The sequence below is a fragment of the Terrapene carolina genome, unplaced genomic scaffold, assembly GCF_002925995.2.
Source record: "Terrapene carolina triunguis isolate 2854851 unplaced genomic scaffold, T_m_triunguis-2.0 Scaffold714, whole genome shotgun sequence".
NCBI lineage: Eukaryota > Metazoa > Chordata > Testudines > Emydidae > Terrapene > Terrapene triunguis.
Window position 1 is genome coordinate 14,120,986 of NW_020665065.1, and position 14,841 is coordinate 14,135,826.

Consider the following 14,841-nt stretch of genomic DNA (forward strand, 5'->3'; position numbering starts at 1 on the left):
ACCACTACATTCCCTTTCCTTTTCCCATCCATTCTCACACACAGAAAAATAAAATAAAATCAAGAAAAATAAACTAAGGGTAACGAAGAAGAGGATGTTCACAAAGTGTTGAAAATTAAATTACAATAAACAGCATAATCTAAAATGCTCAGTTTGCTATAGGCTGTTGCTTAATAATAACCTGATTCATAGATGAACAAGATTGTATACTTTGGATTTATTAAACCTTTAGTTTCTCTTCTCTCATTTAGTTTTTCTTCTTATCTTTACAAATAACTATTTTACATTACAAAATTCCTGGATTTGTATGATTTATTGATCTGTGCAATTTTGATCAACAGTAGTGATGGGCCAGAATTAAAACTCCGTGTTAAATTCTTCTCCATCGGAACTTTAGATGTTTGCATAAAATGAGATCTGGATCCAAACCAGAACTCAATGAATCTTTAGTTTGGTTGTTCTCTAATCCCTAGTAAATAAATGTACAGCATATAACCTGAGGTAGGAAGATGTCGGGGAGAAGGTGCACTTGGCCCATTGTGCTTGAGTAATATGTTTCAGAATAATGTGGACCCTCTAGTATATTAGAATTTACATTCTGACCTTATATGAGACTCTTATATGAGACTGGCCAGAGACCGGTCTCAGTTAAACCAGTATAAATCTGGAGTAACTGCATTAATTTGAGCAATAATAATATTGAGCACTATAAAAGCATTTCTCACCCAAGCATCTCAAATCACTTTGCAAAAAAGGTTAATGCATCATTATTCAGGTGAGGAAACTGAGGCACAGAGTGGTCATGTGACTAGCTCACACTGTTTCGATGAACTGGCGTTTTCCCATGCAAAATGTTTTGTTGACAAATTCCCAACCTGCTCTAACCATGACATCATACTGCCATGTCTGCTAAACCGAACTTGTGAACGTTTGGGATTGGCCGATTCACAATGAGGCAGATCTGGTTCTTGCCACCCCTTCCCCAGGCCTAGTATAAATGAAAATTATTTGCATTGGAGTTCCCTGAGGCTTACAGAAGTTGAATGACATTCCCTAGGAGACAGAGTTGGGAAGTATCTGAAATAAATCTTCGTCCTGCAGACAGAAAGCATAAGATTGTCTGGAGGTTCTTTAGTGTCGTTGCAGATCACATGCTCCACATACTCTTCAGAACTTCTTCAGATCTTCTGGTCCAAATGACAGGGGCAGGAGCTCTTGAAGAGTCTTGACTATATAGGTCCCATCTGGTTTCGTCATGTAAATGTCCCAGTCTCTACTGAACTAGAAAAAGAGTCAAAGAACTGTCTGTGAATCGCACCTGTGCAGAACTGTTACTTGTTCATTGGTATTTACCCAATAGCGAAAAACAGTTAAATAAACCATAAGCAGAAACAATATGTGTTTTAAAAAAATGTGGTATCTGTCTAAGTGGCTGGCCATTCTTTTTATGTTTCATTGTCCCATATGATGGTTCTGCACTTCAACCCAGAGGTGGCTGCATTTCACGGGTGGGTGAAGCAATTACCAATCCTTTTATTGTATTATTTTTATAGTGCACAAAGGCCCTGATCCCGTGATCAAATGTGTCTTGTGCCCAGGTAGATCCAAATGCAGGATCAATGCCAAAGCATGCCCAGCGCTTTACAGATATGCAATAAGACAAAGTGACTGCCATGAAGAGCTTGCTGTCGAAGGCCACGATCATGCAAACTATTCCTCCTGGGTTGATCCCTGCACGACGGGGAGTCGGCTTTGTACAGGCTCAGGAATCTACCCACCCAGAACTTCAGGAGCAGAGGCTAAAAACGCAGTCATAACGAGTCACATTCCTATAGCTAGCCTTGCACAGAGTCATTTGCTAGACTATTTGCAGAAAGGGGGGGGGGGTGAACACAGTTGAAGTAAATTCAATTAAAATGAGCATTCTGTTAACTTTTTTTTACTGCAGCAGGCAGCTGGCTCATTGCCCATTAGATTTTGCCATTGTTCTGTTCTGCATATTAACACTGGGCTATTTGGCTTGTGTTTGGTTTGTTTCACCATCTTCCTTTTTTCTCTATTCTTGTTGGGGTTTGTTTGTTTGCTTACCACTTTTGTATTTTCCTAACATTAACCCTTCGCCTATTCAGACCCCTTTCTCTCCCCCTTCCTATCCTGAGCCTTCTGCCGTGTTTTGCACCAAGAGCTCCTTAACCCTCCTTCCAGCTCCCTGCCTGAAGTTCACATCTGCCTGCTTGTCCCACTTTAGCTCCTGGCAAGTTCCTAAAGCAACCTCTTCCTTGGGGCAAAGTTTGGAGGCCTTTATAGTATTAACACATTAATATGAAACTCTGAGCAACCTTTTAAAGCAGGGGTGGGCAAACTACGGCCCAGGGGCTGCATTCGGCCCTTCAGATGTTTTAATCTGGCCCTCGAGTTCCCACCGGGGAGCAGGGTCCAGGGCTTGCTCTGCTCCGGCGCTTGCTCTCCTCTGCGCGTGCTGTGGCTCCATGCGGCTCCCGGAAGCTGCGGCACCTCCTCCCTCTGGCTCCTATGTGTAGGGGCAGCCAGGGGGCTCTGCACACTGCCCCCACCCCAAGCACTGTCCCTGCAGCTCCCATTGGCCAAGAACCATGACCAATGGGAGCTGCAGGGGCGGCGCCTGCAGACTGGGCAGCGTGCTGAGCCGCCTGGCTGTCCCTCCGCATAGGAGCCGGAGGGGGGACATGCCGCTGCTTCCTGCTTCCGGGAGCTGCTTGAGGTAAGCACCGCCTGGAGCCTGCACCTCTGACCCCGTCCCACACCCCAACCCCCTGCCCCAGCCCTGATCCTCCTCCTGCCCGCCGAACCCCTTGGTCCCAGCCCGGAGCACCCTCCTGCACCCCCCAACCCCTCATCCCCAGCCCCACCAGCCGGAGCCCTCACCCCCACACCCCAACCCCCTACCCCAGCCTGGAGCCCCCTCCCGCACCCTGAACTCCTCATTTCTGGCCCCACCCCAGAGCCTGCACCCCCAGCTGGAGCCCTCACCCCCTCCCGCACCTCAACCCCCAATTTCATGGGCATTCATGGCCCACCATACAATTTCCATACCCAGATGTGACCCTTGGGACAAAAAGTTTGCCCACCCCTGTGTTAAATCCTCTACCAGTTTCTAGATTAGAGCCTGATACTTCATTTCTTGGAGATCCAAAACTGGCTTTAACCTCCAAAGGAGATTTCAGATGCATAAAGTATACGGGATCAGGCCCTCGGGGAACTTTACCTTTGAAATAATGCTGCTTATCCCTGTAGGGAATCTGCCATCAGTTAAACATTAGCCATTAAAGTTGTGCTGAAAACGTTACATGCAGCTTAGAGCCGTTTTGGTGCTATGCCTGTTTGAGGCACATGAAGAAAATGAACCCGGTGGACCTCCTAAGATCCTTGTGTTTCAAAATACTCCAGCATTCTACAGTAATGGTCCTAAATGCTGCAGGCTGAATCTTGAGCAGACTTCTGCCGATGGGCAGGGCCCAAATGCAGTGGAAATGTTGCATCCTCGCTGCATTTGCAGACTATGTAACACAGGGAGCCCCCATGTTGACCTCTGAAACCCTCCTGCATCTCTGCAGTCCACATGGCCTCAACTAGAGGGGGAGGAATGGATGCTTTGGTGGCATGGCTAATAGATTTCTGCAGAGCACCAGACCCTGTGCTTGAGGGGAGCACCGGTCCTTAGCTGATACTTCCCCCAGTATCCACAAGCTGAGTGCCTAGAAAACCCCAAAATATATGCTGGGGCCAAGGATTCCTTGCCTCAGCTCTCGTGTTTCAGTGTATTTTTCCCTGACCAGAGCCCTTGCACCCAAGCTTGGCTCCCTTTTCATGCTTTGGCTCTGTAGTAATACTGTTGAGAGCTGTAGGGGCAAATCTGGCTCTAGCGTAAGCTGCACTGAAGCCACACCTACTTACACCAGAGCTGAACTTTCCCTCTGTTTCTGCCCTTGAAAACACACTGCGGTCAGCACTCTAGGGATTAATATTGTTTCCAAACTTGGAAGCCCTTGTTTACTGACCCCAGAGTTTCCCTCTCCTTTTGTCATTCTCGACATTCAAAACCTTCCCAGCTTGGTGCTGTGGGGTGCAGGAAGTGTGATGCCCACAATTTGGCACAGCTCAGAATGCTTCCTTACTCCGCAAATTTTTGAGCTGTGTCCCCTGACATTTCAGAGTGAGCATTGTGGGGTCTGAAAGAAACCAATGTTCTCAGCCAGGCAGGTGGGTGGGAATTACAGCAGTTTAGTTTCAGCTGTTGAAAAAGAAAGCAAAAGTTGTTTACCTCTCTCATTACTTGTCTGCAGGCCCCACAGGGCACGATGAAGTCCTCTTCAGTGTTGCTATCGAAGGAGAATAGAATGCACAGGTTAGTCTAGCTCATGATGGAAAATTATTATACAGTTAATGCATCAGATAAATAATGTTAATGCATCAAATAATAACAAACAGTAGTTAGTAAATAGCACTCCGATTGCTCTTTCTACCAATAAATCCCAACGTGTTTTGCAAAGGAGGGTCAAGATCATTGTCCCTATGTGACGGATGGGGAAACCGAGGAAAGGAGAGGTGAAGTGACTTGCTCAACGTCTCCCAGGGAGGTAGCTGTGACAGATATTGCAGCCCCATACAATATGGTTGGGGACCAGATTGTATTAAATCTATGAATGGTTTATGTATGATTGTGTTCTACTCCATGGGGGAGGGCTATCACAGCGCCTACAGGAACAAAAGACCACGGTGGTGGTGGGAGATTAAGGCAAGTCACTCTCTAGAAGTTCTTTAACATCAGTGAGGTACCACGCCTTGGCATGGTTTGCACATACTGGTTCAAGCTGGGTTTTCCAGAGACTGGCAGACAACGAAAGGACTTTTTGGTATAAAGCGGTGAGTTTGAACTGACACCGTGCTTGCCTTCTGATCCAGCAAATATACAAGACCAAAGGGGGCCCCACCCAGGCGGAAGGGTTGGAAATACTTGGGCCGGGTCTCATAGGACTGATGGGGGTGACTCCTGTTATATTTGGTGTGTGTTTAAATCTAATCATTGTTTTTATTATGGATACTCTGTGGTGCTTTTACCTGAAGAATAAATGTGCTCCGTCTGTCAGGCATTATCTCCAGCCCTCAAATCATCTTTGTGGCTCTTTTCTGCCTCCTCTCCAATTTTTCAACATCTTTTTTTAAAATGTGGACACCAGAACTGGATGCTGTATTCCGGTATTGGGCTCACCAATGGCGTGTTCAGATAAATTCACCTCCCTCCTCCCACTCGCTACTTCCCGGGCAGGGCCGGCTTTAAGCTGATTCGGCCAATTCCCTGGCCTAAGAGGGCCCCGCAACGTCCGGGGCTGCCGGCAGAGCAGGAATATGGCCTGTATTCCTTGTTCCCAGATGTAAAACTTGGCATCTGGTTGTATTAAAATGCGTTGAAAGCAGCTTGCATACCACTTTGTGTAAGGCAGGGGTTCTCAAACTCGGGGTCGGGACCCCTCAGGGGGTCACGAGGTTATTACATGGGGGGGTCGCGAGCTGTCAGCCTCCACCCCAAACCCCACTTTGCCTCCAGCATTTATAATGGTGTTAAATATGTAAAAAAGTGTTTTTAATTTATAAGGGGGGTCGCACTCAGGCTTGCTATGTGAAAGGGGTACAGAAGTTTGAGAATCACTGGTGTAAGGCGTCTTTCAATGGCTGATCATTCACTCAAACTTGCTAATCCGGGCGCTGGGTTCTGGAGACCTGCTTTGTTTTGGAATTACTCTGCAGCTACTGTTGCAGTCTATAATCCTAGTGCCTTTCTCTCCAGGGTGGGAAAAGGACCACAGGATCCACATTGTGGTGGGTCTTCTGACCCTTCCCACCTCCCCAAGCCCACCATCTAACCTCCACTACACACCAGCACAGGGAGTTGGGAGGCTCTATGGCAGGGCCGCCCAGAGGATTCAGGGGGCCTGGGGTCTTCGGCGGCGGGTCCCGGGGTGGAAGGACCCCCCGCCGCTGAATTGCCGCCGAAGACCCGGAGCGGAAGAAGCTCCGGGGGCCCGGGGCCCACGAGAGTTTTCCGGGGCCCCCGGAGCGAGTGAAGGACCCCGCTCCAGGGGCCCCAAAAAACTCTTGTGGGGGCCCCTGTGGGGCCCGGGGCAAATTGCCCCACTTGCCCTCCCCCCGGGCAGCCCTGCTCTATGGAGCTGGGCTCCACACTGCACAGGGTTCAGATCCTGGGAACCTTACAAGGCTGGGAAAATCCACTCCAGGCTTTTACTGCAGTAAATCCCCACAGATTTGTGAGTTTGGAGGGTTGAGGGCGGGAGGGTTGATGCCACATGGGCAGCAACTTTGTCCCTGGCCATGACCCTGTCGTGTCTTCCCAAAGCCCACAGAGGTTTCCGTGGAAAGGGGGATGTTGCTGTTTCTGTGCATCTCATCCTCTTCTGTGTACATTGGCCATTCTGTGCTGGTATTTACTCCGTTTTCATCCCTTACGGGGAGAGCCCCATAGGGAAAGCACTGGCCCATCAGTTTGGACTTTACTAGGATTCTGACACCTGTGTATCTATCTCCAAGTATCTGAAAGGTGTTAAGATCAAGGAAGGCATGAGAATCATTTGGGGGGGGAAGAGGGACATAAGATGGTATCACTAGGAGTAATGGGGTGAAGTGAAAGAATGGTGCATTTCAAATGAATATCAGGATCAGCTTTCTAACCGCAAAGTCTGTTAGGATGTGAAATACCCTCCTGAGGGAGGTATTGGAAGGCATTTAAAAACAAGACTAGACGAAGCACTCAGGAGTACCTTGTAGCTAACCCTGCATAGGATGGTCTACAGAACCATATAGCTTTTACTCCTTTCCAGTGTTGATGATCATTGTGCGTAGAAGACAAAGGATCTGCTCCTTAGCAAACACCAGGTTAATATAAATATAGAAACCTGCTCATTATCCCTAGAAATATTCATGAACATTTGAAAGGAGAGACTAAAACAAAGCAAGGATGTCGGGTGATTGTTAAAATTCAAACCTACAATTTCTCTCTCTTCATTATCCCTTTTCATGAATGTGGCCCCTTTGTTCTGAATAAAATTAATTCCTTGGCTCTGGTTACTGACATGGATTATTCCCAAGTAGTATAATTTGACATCGCTTCTGCTTTTAGTCCATTAGCACAAAATGTTCTCAACAACTCCACACTTGCTGTGTGTCAAACCAATAATTAGGAGCCTACAGACACATCACAGTACAGAAGCTTACAGTAAGGACCAACTAAAATAGCAGCCTCCAGTTTTTGGCTGACCAATTTAAAAGTCGCAGCAAGGTTTCCAGGATGGTTGCGTTCAATCTTTAGTTAAAAGCCCACAGCTGATTTTTGCATCTCCTTTAGGTGCTCACTTGGGCCTGGATTATGCAAACTGGACCCCTGTGCCCTGCTGAGTTCTGTGAGGTCCTGCACAGATCAGTTTGCGGGATCAGGGTCCCTCAAATGGTCCTACTCACTTCTGTGCGACTATTTGCATGAGTAATGGCTGGCAGGACCCAGACCTCAGTCTTAAAAGTGGTTGCAATGTAGTTTAATGATAATCTCGCAAAACAAAACTCTCTAATCGCATTTTTCTCCCATTCTTCAAAGTTGATGCTGCAAAAATTAGGTAAAAGGGAGAACTCATTTTGAAAGGATGGCAATTGCCTCTTGCCACCACCCGGAGCTGTACGTGCCTGTGTGTTTAAAGCGCAGGAAGCAGAGAATTAGAGGAACAAAAGTGTTGCACAGTTTTCCGGTACAAGCACATTTTGAAATGATTCAAAGGGATGTGATTCAGAGCTCTCACTTACCTAGCAATGGCCATGGCTCTGAAATTCACGTACCCTTCTGATACGGCTTTCTGAATGGCAGTGCGTTCAGCACATACCCCCAGGGAGTAGCAGGCGTTTTCTACATTGCAGCCTAAAGGAAGTAGAGAGCACGTGGTTACTTTTCAAACTTGTCTGACAATAAATACAGTCTGACCTACTGATGTGGTGCCCTTCATCCAGGAGCGCTCTACAACAGTGGTTCTCAAACTAGGGCCACCGCTTGTTCAGGGAAAGCCCCTGGGGGGCCGGGCTGGTTGGTTTGTCCGCTGCGTCTGCAGGTTTGGCTGATCGCAGCTCCCAGTGGCCGCAGTTCGCCTCTGCAGGCCAATGGAGGCTGTGGGAAGAGGTGGCTAGTACGTCCCTCAGCCCACGCCACTTCCTGCAGCTCCCATTGGCCTGGAGTGGCGAACCACGGCCAGTGGGCTCCCCGATCGGCCAAACCTGCGGATGCGGCAGGTAAACAAACCGGCCCGGCCCGCCAGGGGCTTTCCCTGCACAAGCGGCAGCCCTAGTTTGAGAACCACTGCTCTACAAGGTCATAGACAGGAATCACTGCACCCAGCACTGGGGTGGAGCATACACAGCAATGTGAGAGGCAGTGGAGAGCATGGTGTCCAGCTGAAACTGCAGATGGGATTTAGGGAGGCAGAATTATTCACGCTGCAAAATGGCTAGAACCCTATGGGCTGAACCGCCTAATTATGCCCCTAGTTATGCCCAGCTACGAGAGCATTGTAGTTCTGTATACATGTAAAGACAGAGTTGAGGGATAGGGTGCCAGTAGATGGCCCTCAAAAAAATATGTAGCGGAATCGTTGAGTTTTGTGGGACCGATAATACTTTTTTGTAGCACACTGCAAATGGTTTCTTTTGTGCGGCTCTTTACATGAGCTCTTAACATGCGCTAGTAAAACATAAATCAATATTTAAAATAAGGAATAATTAATGACATGGGACCTTTTAAGGCTATAGGCCAAATTCAGCATTGGTGTGAGCTGGCACAACTCCACTGAAGTCAGAGGAGTCATGCTCTTTAAGCTTGCAGCGAATTTTGACCTTCAGAAGACAGCCCTGGGCTACCGCTACCACCACAACGGGGGGTGGGTATTGGACTGCCCCAGACAGAAGAATTCCACCCACTGAATCACCAGCACCACTTTTAACAGCACTCAGGATTCTGATTGCATGAAGAGAGGGAGCTGTTATCAGCAGAATCCTCCGTTCAATGGCATCCGATGGCGTTAGATCACCAGAGTCCCAAAGTTAAAGTGCATTTCAGTAGCTTTGGCCATTCAGTCTTTGTCTTTCTTCAGTATTTAATTGCCTCCTTAGATGACTGCTTTGTTATGGGGATGCAGGTGCAAGGTATTTTATACAGGGTTTGTTATTTTAAGTACTGTATGGTCCTGAGACAGCAAAGCACTTAAGCACGTGCCTAATTTTAAGGAAGCAAGTAAAGTTCAGTATGTGCATAAATGTTTGCATGAGCTTGAGCCCTTAATTTTCATAAGCGATGAGCACCTGCTACTTCAGCTGAAATCAATGAGCCCTGCAGATGCTCAGCACCTCAGAAAAGTAGGTTGTAAATGCATACTGCAGGTTTGCTGATGAAAGGAAGGAACGAGATCCTAAAGGCACAATATCCAGACTCAAGGGCCAGATTTTTTTCCATTAGATAATTATTTGCAAATACATATGTAACGCCAACAGACCCCGGTCGTCGGCAGGCGGGATCGAACCTGGGACCTCTAGAGCTTAGTGCATGAGCTAAAAGTCAACTGACTCTTAGCTAAGGCTGTAGAGCAGACTCATTTAACTCGCTCTAAGTGGTCTCAGTGCCACTAGGTGGGACAAACGCCACCCCCAGAAGGTGTGTGGGTTACACATATTTTTCATTGTTCGCTTTGCTCTAACCATGAACCTTTAGAAAAGTAGGTAGGTCTGCCCCAGAGCCCTTCTGGCTCCTCTCAGAAAGTGAGGTGAAGTCTCCTGGCTCTCTTCTTTTTCATTCTCAGGGGAGTGAAGTGGTGGTGCTGGGGTCTCCAAACCCATCTCTTTTTGACCCATTTCCTTCAACAGGCCCCCGTTTCTGATTGCACAGGGACCTGGGAAGAACACCCAAGGGCCATCCCCATCCAAGGCAAGATCTGGCATGTCTCCCACCCCCACAGCTTTGTCTCTTTTATCACTATGACAAAGAGATGCCCTATAGTTCACTATCCTAAGAGGAAATCCCCGTCCGGCTCAGATGTCTCGACTCTGCCCAGGCACAGGAAACCGAGCCCAGGTTTAGTCAGCATCACAGAGGACCTGTGACTCCAATGGGCTCTCCCAGCCCTGACTTGTTTTGCAGCAAAGATTTGAATGCAGTCCAGGAGATCAGACGGCAGCCTTTTGTTGCTCAGCAAGGGAGAGCAATATGGCCCAGGCAGGCAGAGCAGAATGGTCAGTGCGACCTGCTCTGCCCCCAGAGAGATGCAAGGTTGCCAACCTCAACCTTTCAAGAATCGTTATGATGATTTGCACTGCAATAGCACTTAGGAGTCCCAGTTATGGGCCAGGACCCCACTGTGACGGTGCCCCCTCATAAGGCTTTATGGAATATGCTTATGAATGTATATATGCCATAACTAGAATATGTTTTATGCTACATGTGCCATGTAACATATCTATGTAAAGGTTATGATCTACTGAATCTATTTGTATGCATGTATCATTTTTGTACTTGAAGTTAGGAATATTGGCTGTCTACTTGCTTGATAGCCCTAGTAAAGCATTTGGCCAGCAGATTAAGTGCCCAATCAAGAACCACTTAAGCCAACAATGAACTTGGAGACACCAATCCACATCGGAGATTTCCCAGGAATGTGGCTTGGCTGGTAAAAACTGAGTCATGCATGGACATGTGACTTGCCCATGTGACTCCAAAACTCCGTCTTGGAGCTGGACTCTGCATAGGAGTAAGGAGGGGGGTCTCCACCCACAAGAGAAAGTCTACTTAAACCCCTGGGAGACCCCTCCATTTTGTCTTCAGCTGGCTAAAGGGATAGCCTCTCCACCCCCAAGGATACCTGAAAGAAACTGGAACAAAGGACAGTAACTACAGGGGGTGTGAGTGATGGCTGGACCCAGACTAGCAGGAGACTAGTCTGTAAAAGGAAGCTTACTGGGACTGGGGAGGTTCTATCTGTATAGACTTGACATAGACTTGCGTGTTCTATTTTATTTTACTTGGTAATTCACTATGTTCTGTCCGTTACTACTTGGAACCACTTAAATCCTACTTTCCGTATTTAATAAAATCACTTTTTACTTATTAATTAACCCAAAGTATGTATTAATACCTGGGGGGGGGGGCAAACAACTGTGCATATCTCTCTATCAGTGTTATAGAGGGCAAACAATTTATGAGTTTACCCTATATAAGCTTTATGCAGGGTAAAATGGATTTATTTGGGGTTTAGACCCCATTGGGAGTTGGGCATCTGAGTGTTAAAGACAGGAACACTTCTGTAAGCTGCTTTCAGTTAAGTCTGCAGCTTTGGGGCACGTAATTCAGACCCTGGGTCTGTGTTGGAGCAGACGGGCGTGTCTGGCTCAACAAGACAGGGTGCTGGAGTCCTAAGCTGGCAGGGAAAGCAGGGGCAGAGGAGGTCTTGGCACATCAGTTGGCAGTTCGCAAGGAGGTTTCTGTGATCCAATCCACCACACCCACCCCACTAAGTGCTGTACAAACACAGAATGAAAAGGTGGTTTCTTCCTGAAAGCTTACATTCCATCAGACAAGAAATGGGTGGATATAGACAGACGGGGGAGTACCTGGAAACACAGGCAAAAATAATGACTCAGGCCCCCCCAGATTGGCTTGAAAATCATAAGATTCTAGCAGTAGCAGATGCGGGGTCATTTTCTTTGCTTTCTGTGTTTTTGAGCCTTGGGGGATCCCTTTTTCCAAAAACTTTTGTCTGCAGCCATGAAGGCTAGAAACTTACTATTACAAAAATGAAAGCTCAGGTTCTCTCATGTCTGAGGAGCTGGGCTGTTGGAAACATCATGAAACTTACTTGTGGACCTTAGAAACTAACAAATTTATTTGGGCATGCTCAGGGGTTGCATGCCCAAATAAATGTGTTAGTCTCTAAGGTGCCACAAGGACTCCTAGTTCTTTTTGCTGTTACAGACCAACACGGCTACCACTCTGAAACCTGTCATCATGAGACTTGTAATAGAATCCTAAGGTCTGGCAATACTGGTGAGTATGCCGTCATTTTCGTAGCCCGTGGCCCCAGGTGGGGGCACAAACAAGATGGAAGCAAGGGGCTTCCTGGTTTAGTTTCCTCTTGCTAGTCCAAGGCTGGAGGAGGAAGGCAGGCCATTGACAGAAACCGGAACCAGAGACGGATTATAAATTGTGACCCAGTTTGGAAAGGACGGCCCAAATCCAAACCACCTTACAGCCGAGTGAGGCCAGTGCCACATCTCGGGGAAGCAAAGGATGACGACATGAAGAATACAGGACAAGTTTCCTGCACAACATTTTGCTCTTGTTGCTATCAAACAGTCTCTGCCTTTTCAGGGAGCCCTGACTATAGCTCAGTGGTTTGAGCATTGACCTACTAAACCCAAGGTTGTGAGTTCAATCCTTGAAGGGGCCATTTAGGCATCTGGGGATTGGTCCTGTTTTGAGCAGGGGGAGGGGGTTGGACTAGATGACCTCCTGAAGTCCCTTCCAACCCTGTGATTCTATGACTCCGGTGCCTCTACTTCATCAGAGTCACTGGAGGGCATAGGGCCCAGCTCTTCAGAAGCTGAGGTTTTACCGTTTGGGGGAGCGCTGTCCTTACTTACCAGAGAAGATCTTCCCATCACAAGTCAGTAGTGCTGCTCCCACGGGGAAGTGACTATACGGACAGTAAGCAGATTTCTTAGCTTCCTTGCAGACGTGCAACAGGAGTTGAATTTGCTCATGTCCCACGGGGGAGGCTGTTGAATTGGTGATGTTCTGATGATTCCCCCTGGAACAGTCGTACTGCACCTGGGCCATGGTTACACTCACGGGTATCTGCAGGACTTCTCCTCTTTACAACTGCAGCAAGTGAGGGGAAAAACAGGTGTGAGCAAGAGGAAGTGCCAGTCTCTGCTTCTGAAGATAGTGTGTGTGTGTGTGTGTGAGTGTGTGAGAGAGTGAGTGTGAGTGTGAGTGAGATAGACTGACTCACCGTGTATATGTGGTGGACGTGCCAGTGCGTGGAGGATTTGCGTGTGTCTTCCTCATGAGTGTATGTGTTGCAATTTGGTTCTCTCACTCTCATCCTCTGTCAGTGGCTCAAGATTTTCCTGTGTTACGTAGTCCTCTAGCTCAGGAGTCTAACAGTCAGCTCAGCTCTAAGTGCGCGTGAGCGTTCCCAGACCTGGCTGCATTCCCCCTCTGAGAGTGTGTAGGACAGGGTGGATTCATGGGCAGCCTGTGAGGCGTGCTCTAAGTTTTCACCAGTATCTCTGCACTGGTCTGCACGCTGTCTCCCTGAGATGTGTCCAGAGCAATTCAGTGCACCTGATCTCTCTCTCTCCTGCCTCTCCTCTCTCTGCAATGGAGCTGTCCTTCTCCACCCCGGACAGTCTGTCTCCCTGCTGCCGTACCTCTGTGGGAGCAAGCTGGGGCTAAGGATGAGCATGTACCTTTGGTAGGACTCTCTGCTTGAAAAGGAGCTTTCAGGGAAGGAGCCGTCCCATGACAATGCAGCAACAAAGAAGCAACGGGCTCCAGCTTGGAGGGTTTTGCATTCATCCTCACAGCGACAGGCTTCCCACACGATTGGCTAAAGCCTGCAATGCCCTGACCGCCTGGCTCTGATTGGCTCTGCATTAGCAAAAGCAGCTTCCACCCTCTGTGGTCCGAGCTGATTCTCAAAGTGCCTTTTCGGCTAGTGGCACCACTGGAGAGCTGTCAGCAAGCGCCACCCACTTTCTGCCCAGCTCTGCAGCTCCCCTGTCCTTTCAGTGCGTCCGGCTGGGGCATTTTGCCAGGAGGTGAATTGGCATTGGGAGGAAATTCAGGAGGCGCAGAGGAAAATCTGCAAGGAAATACCAGGACTACAGAAACAACAGCGAGGAGTCCTTGTGGCACCTTAGAGACAAACACATTTATTTGGGCGTAAGCTTTCGTGGGCTAGTACCCACTTTGTTAGTCTCTAAGGTGCCACAAGGACTCCTCGTTGTTTTTGCTGATACAGACTAACACGGCTACTCCTCTGAAACAGGACTACAGACACTCAGTGACAAACCCGAGCTGATAGTGAGAGATAGGTAGGCCAGGGGCGCTGGAGCAATGTGTATAGTGGGGGTGCTGAGAGCCTTTGAATCAAACTCTAAACCCTGTATAGAACAGAAACCACTTCAAGCCAGGGGTGCAGCAGCACCCCCAGTTCCAGCACCTATGAAGACTTGGAAGGATTTACATTTTGATCAATAAATGTCAATTTCACCATAAACGCACAAACCCATGAAATAATATTTCCATCAATAATCATCTAATATGTACAAATAGGCAAAGTAAGAAAAATGCTGCTTGAGAATGTATTAGGGTTTGATTTCAGGATATTTACTTTGTATATTTTGACATGTGAGGTTGTCAGATTGTGTCTAATGCAGGGGTAGGCAACCTAAGGCGGCACACGAGCTGATTTTCAGTGGCACTCACACTGCCCAGGTCCTGGCCACCTGTCCAGGGGGCTCTGCATTTTAATTTAATTTTAAATGAAGCTTCTTAAACATTTTTAAAACCTTATTTACAATAATAGTTTAGTTATATATTATAGGCTTCTAGAAAGAGACCTTCTAAAAATGTTAAAATGAATTACTGGCACACAAAACCTTAAATCAGAGTGAATAAATGAAGACTCCATGCACCACTTCTGAAAGGTTGCCCACTTCTGGTCTAACGGTTATAAAGGTTTGACTTTTTGAATCTCGGTG

General features: G+C 47.6%; 1 protein-coding gene across 1 annotated transcript; it reads right to left on the minus strand.

The window, feature by feature from the left end:
• Positions 1–709: 709 nt before the first annotated feature.
• On the minus strand, positions 710–12,910 carry CDA (cytidine deaminase). Its single transcript, XM_026660109.1, has 4 exons — positions 12,715–12,910; positions 7,846–7,957; positions 4,301–4,358; positions 710–1,281 (listed from the first exon to the last, which is right to left on the minus strand). Exons 1-4 carry the CDS (start codon positions 12,908–12,910, stop codon positions 1,168–1,170), a joined length of 480 nt encoding a protein of 159 aa, XP_026515894.1. The 3' UTR covers positions 710–1,167.
• Between the last annotated feature and the right edge of the window lie 1,931 nt (positions 12,911–14,841).

Excerpts from the sequence above, each read along its gene's own strand:
- CDA (XM_026660109.1), bottom strand. The coding sequence starts at position 12,910 with ATGGCCCAGGTGCAGTACGACTGTTCCAGGGGGAATCATCAGAACATC. Across the intron at positions 7,958-12,714 it reads TGATGGGAAGATCTTCTCTG|GCTGCAATGTAGAAAACGCC; the intron begins GTAAGTAAGGAC and ends TACTTCCTTTAG. Across the intron at positions 1,282-4,300 it reads GCAGACAAGTAATGAGAGAG|TTCAGTAGAGACTGGGACAT; the intron begins GTAAACAACTTT and ends CTCTTTTTCTAG.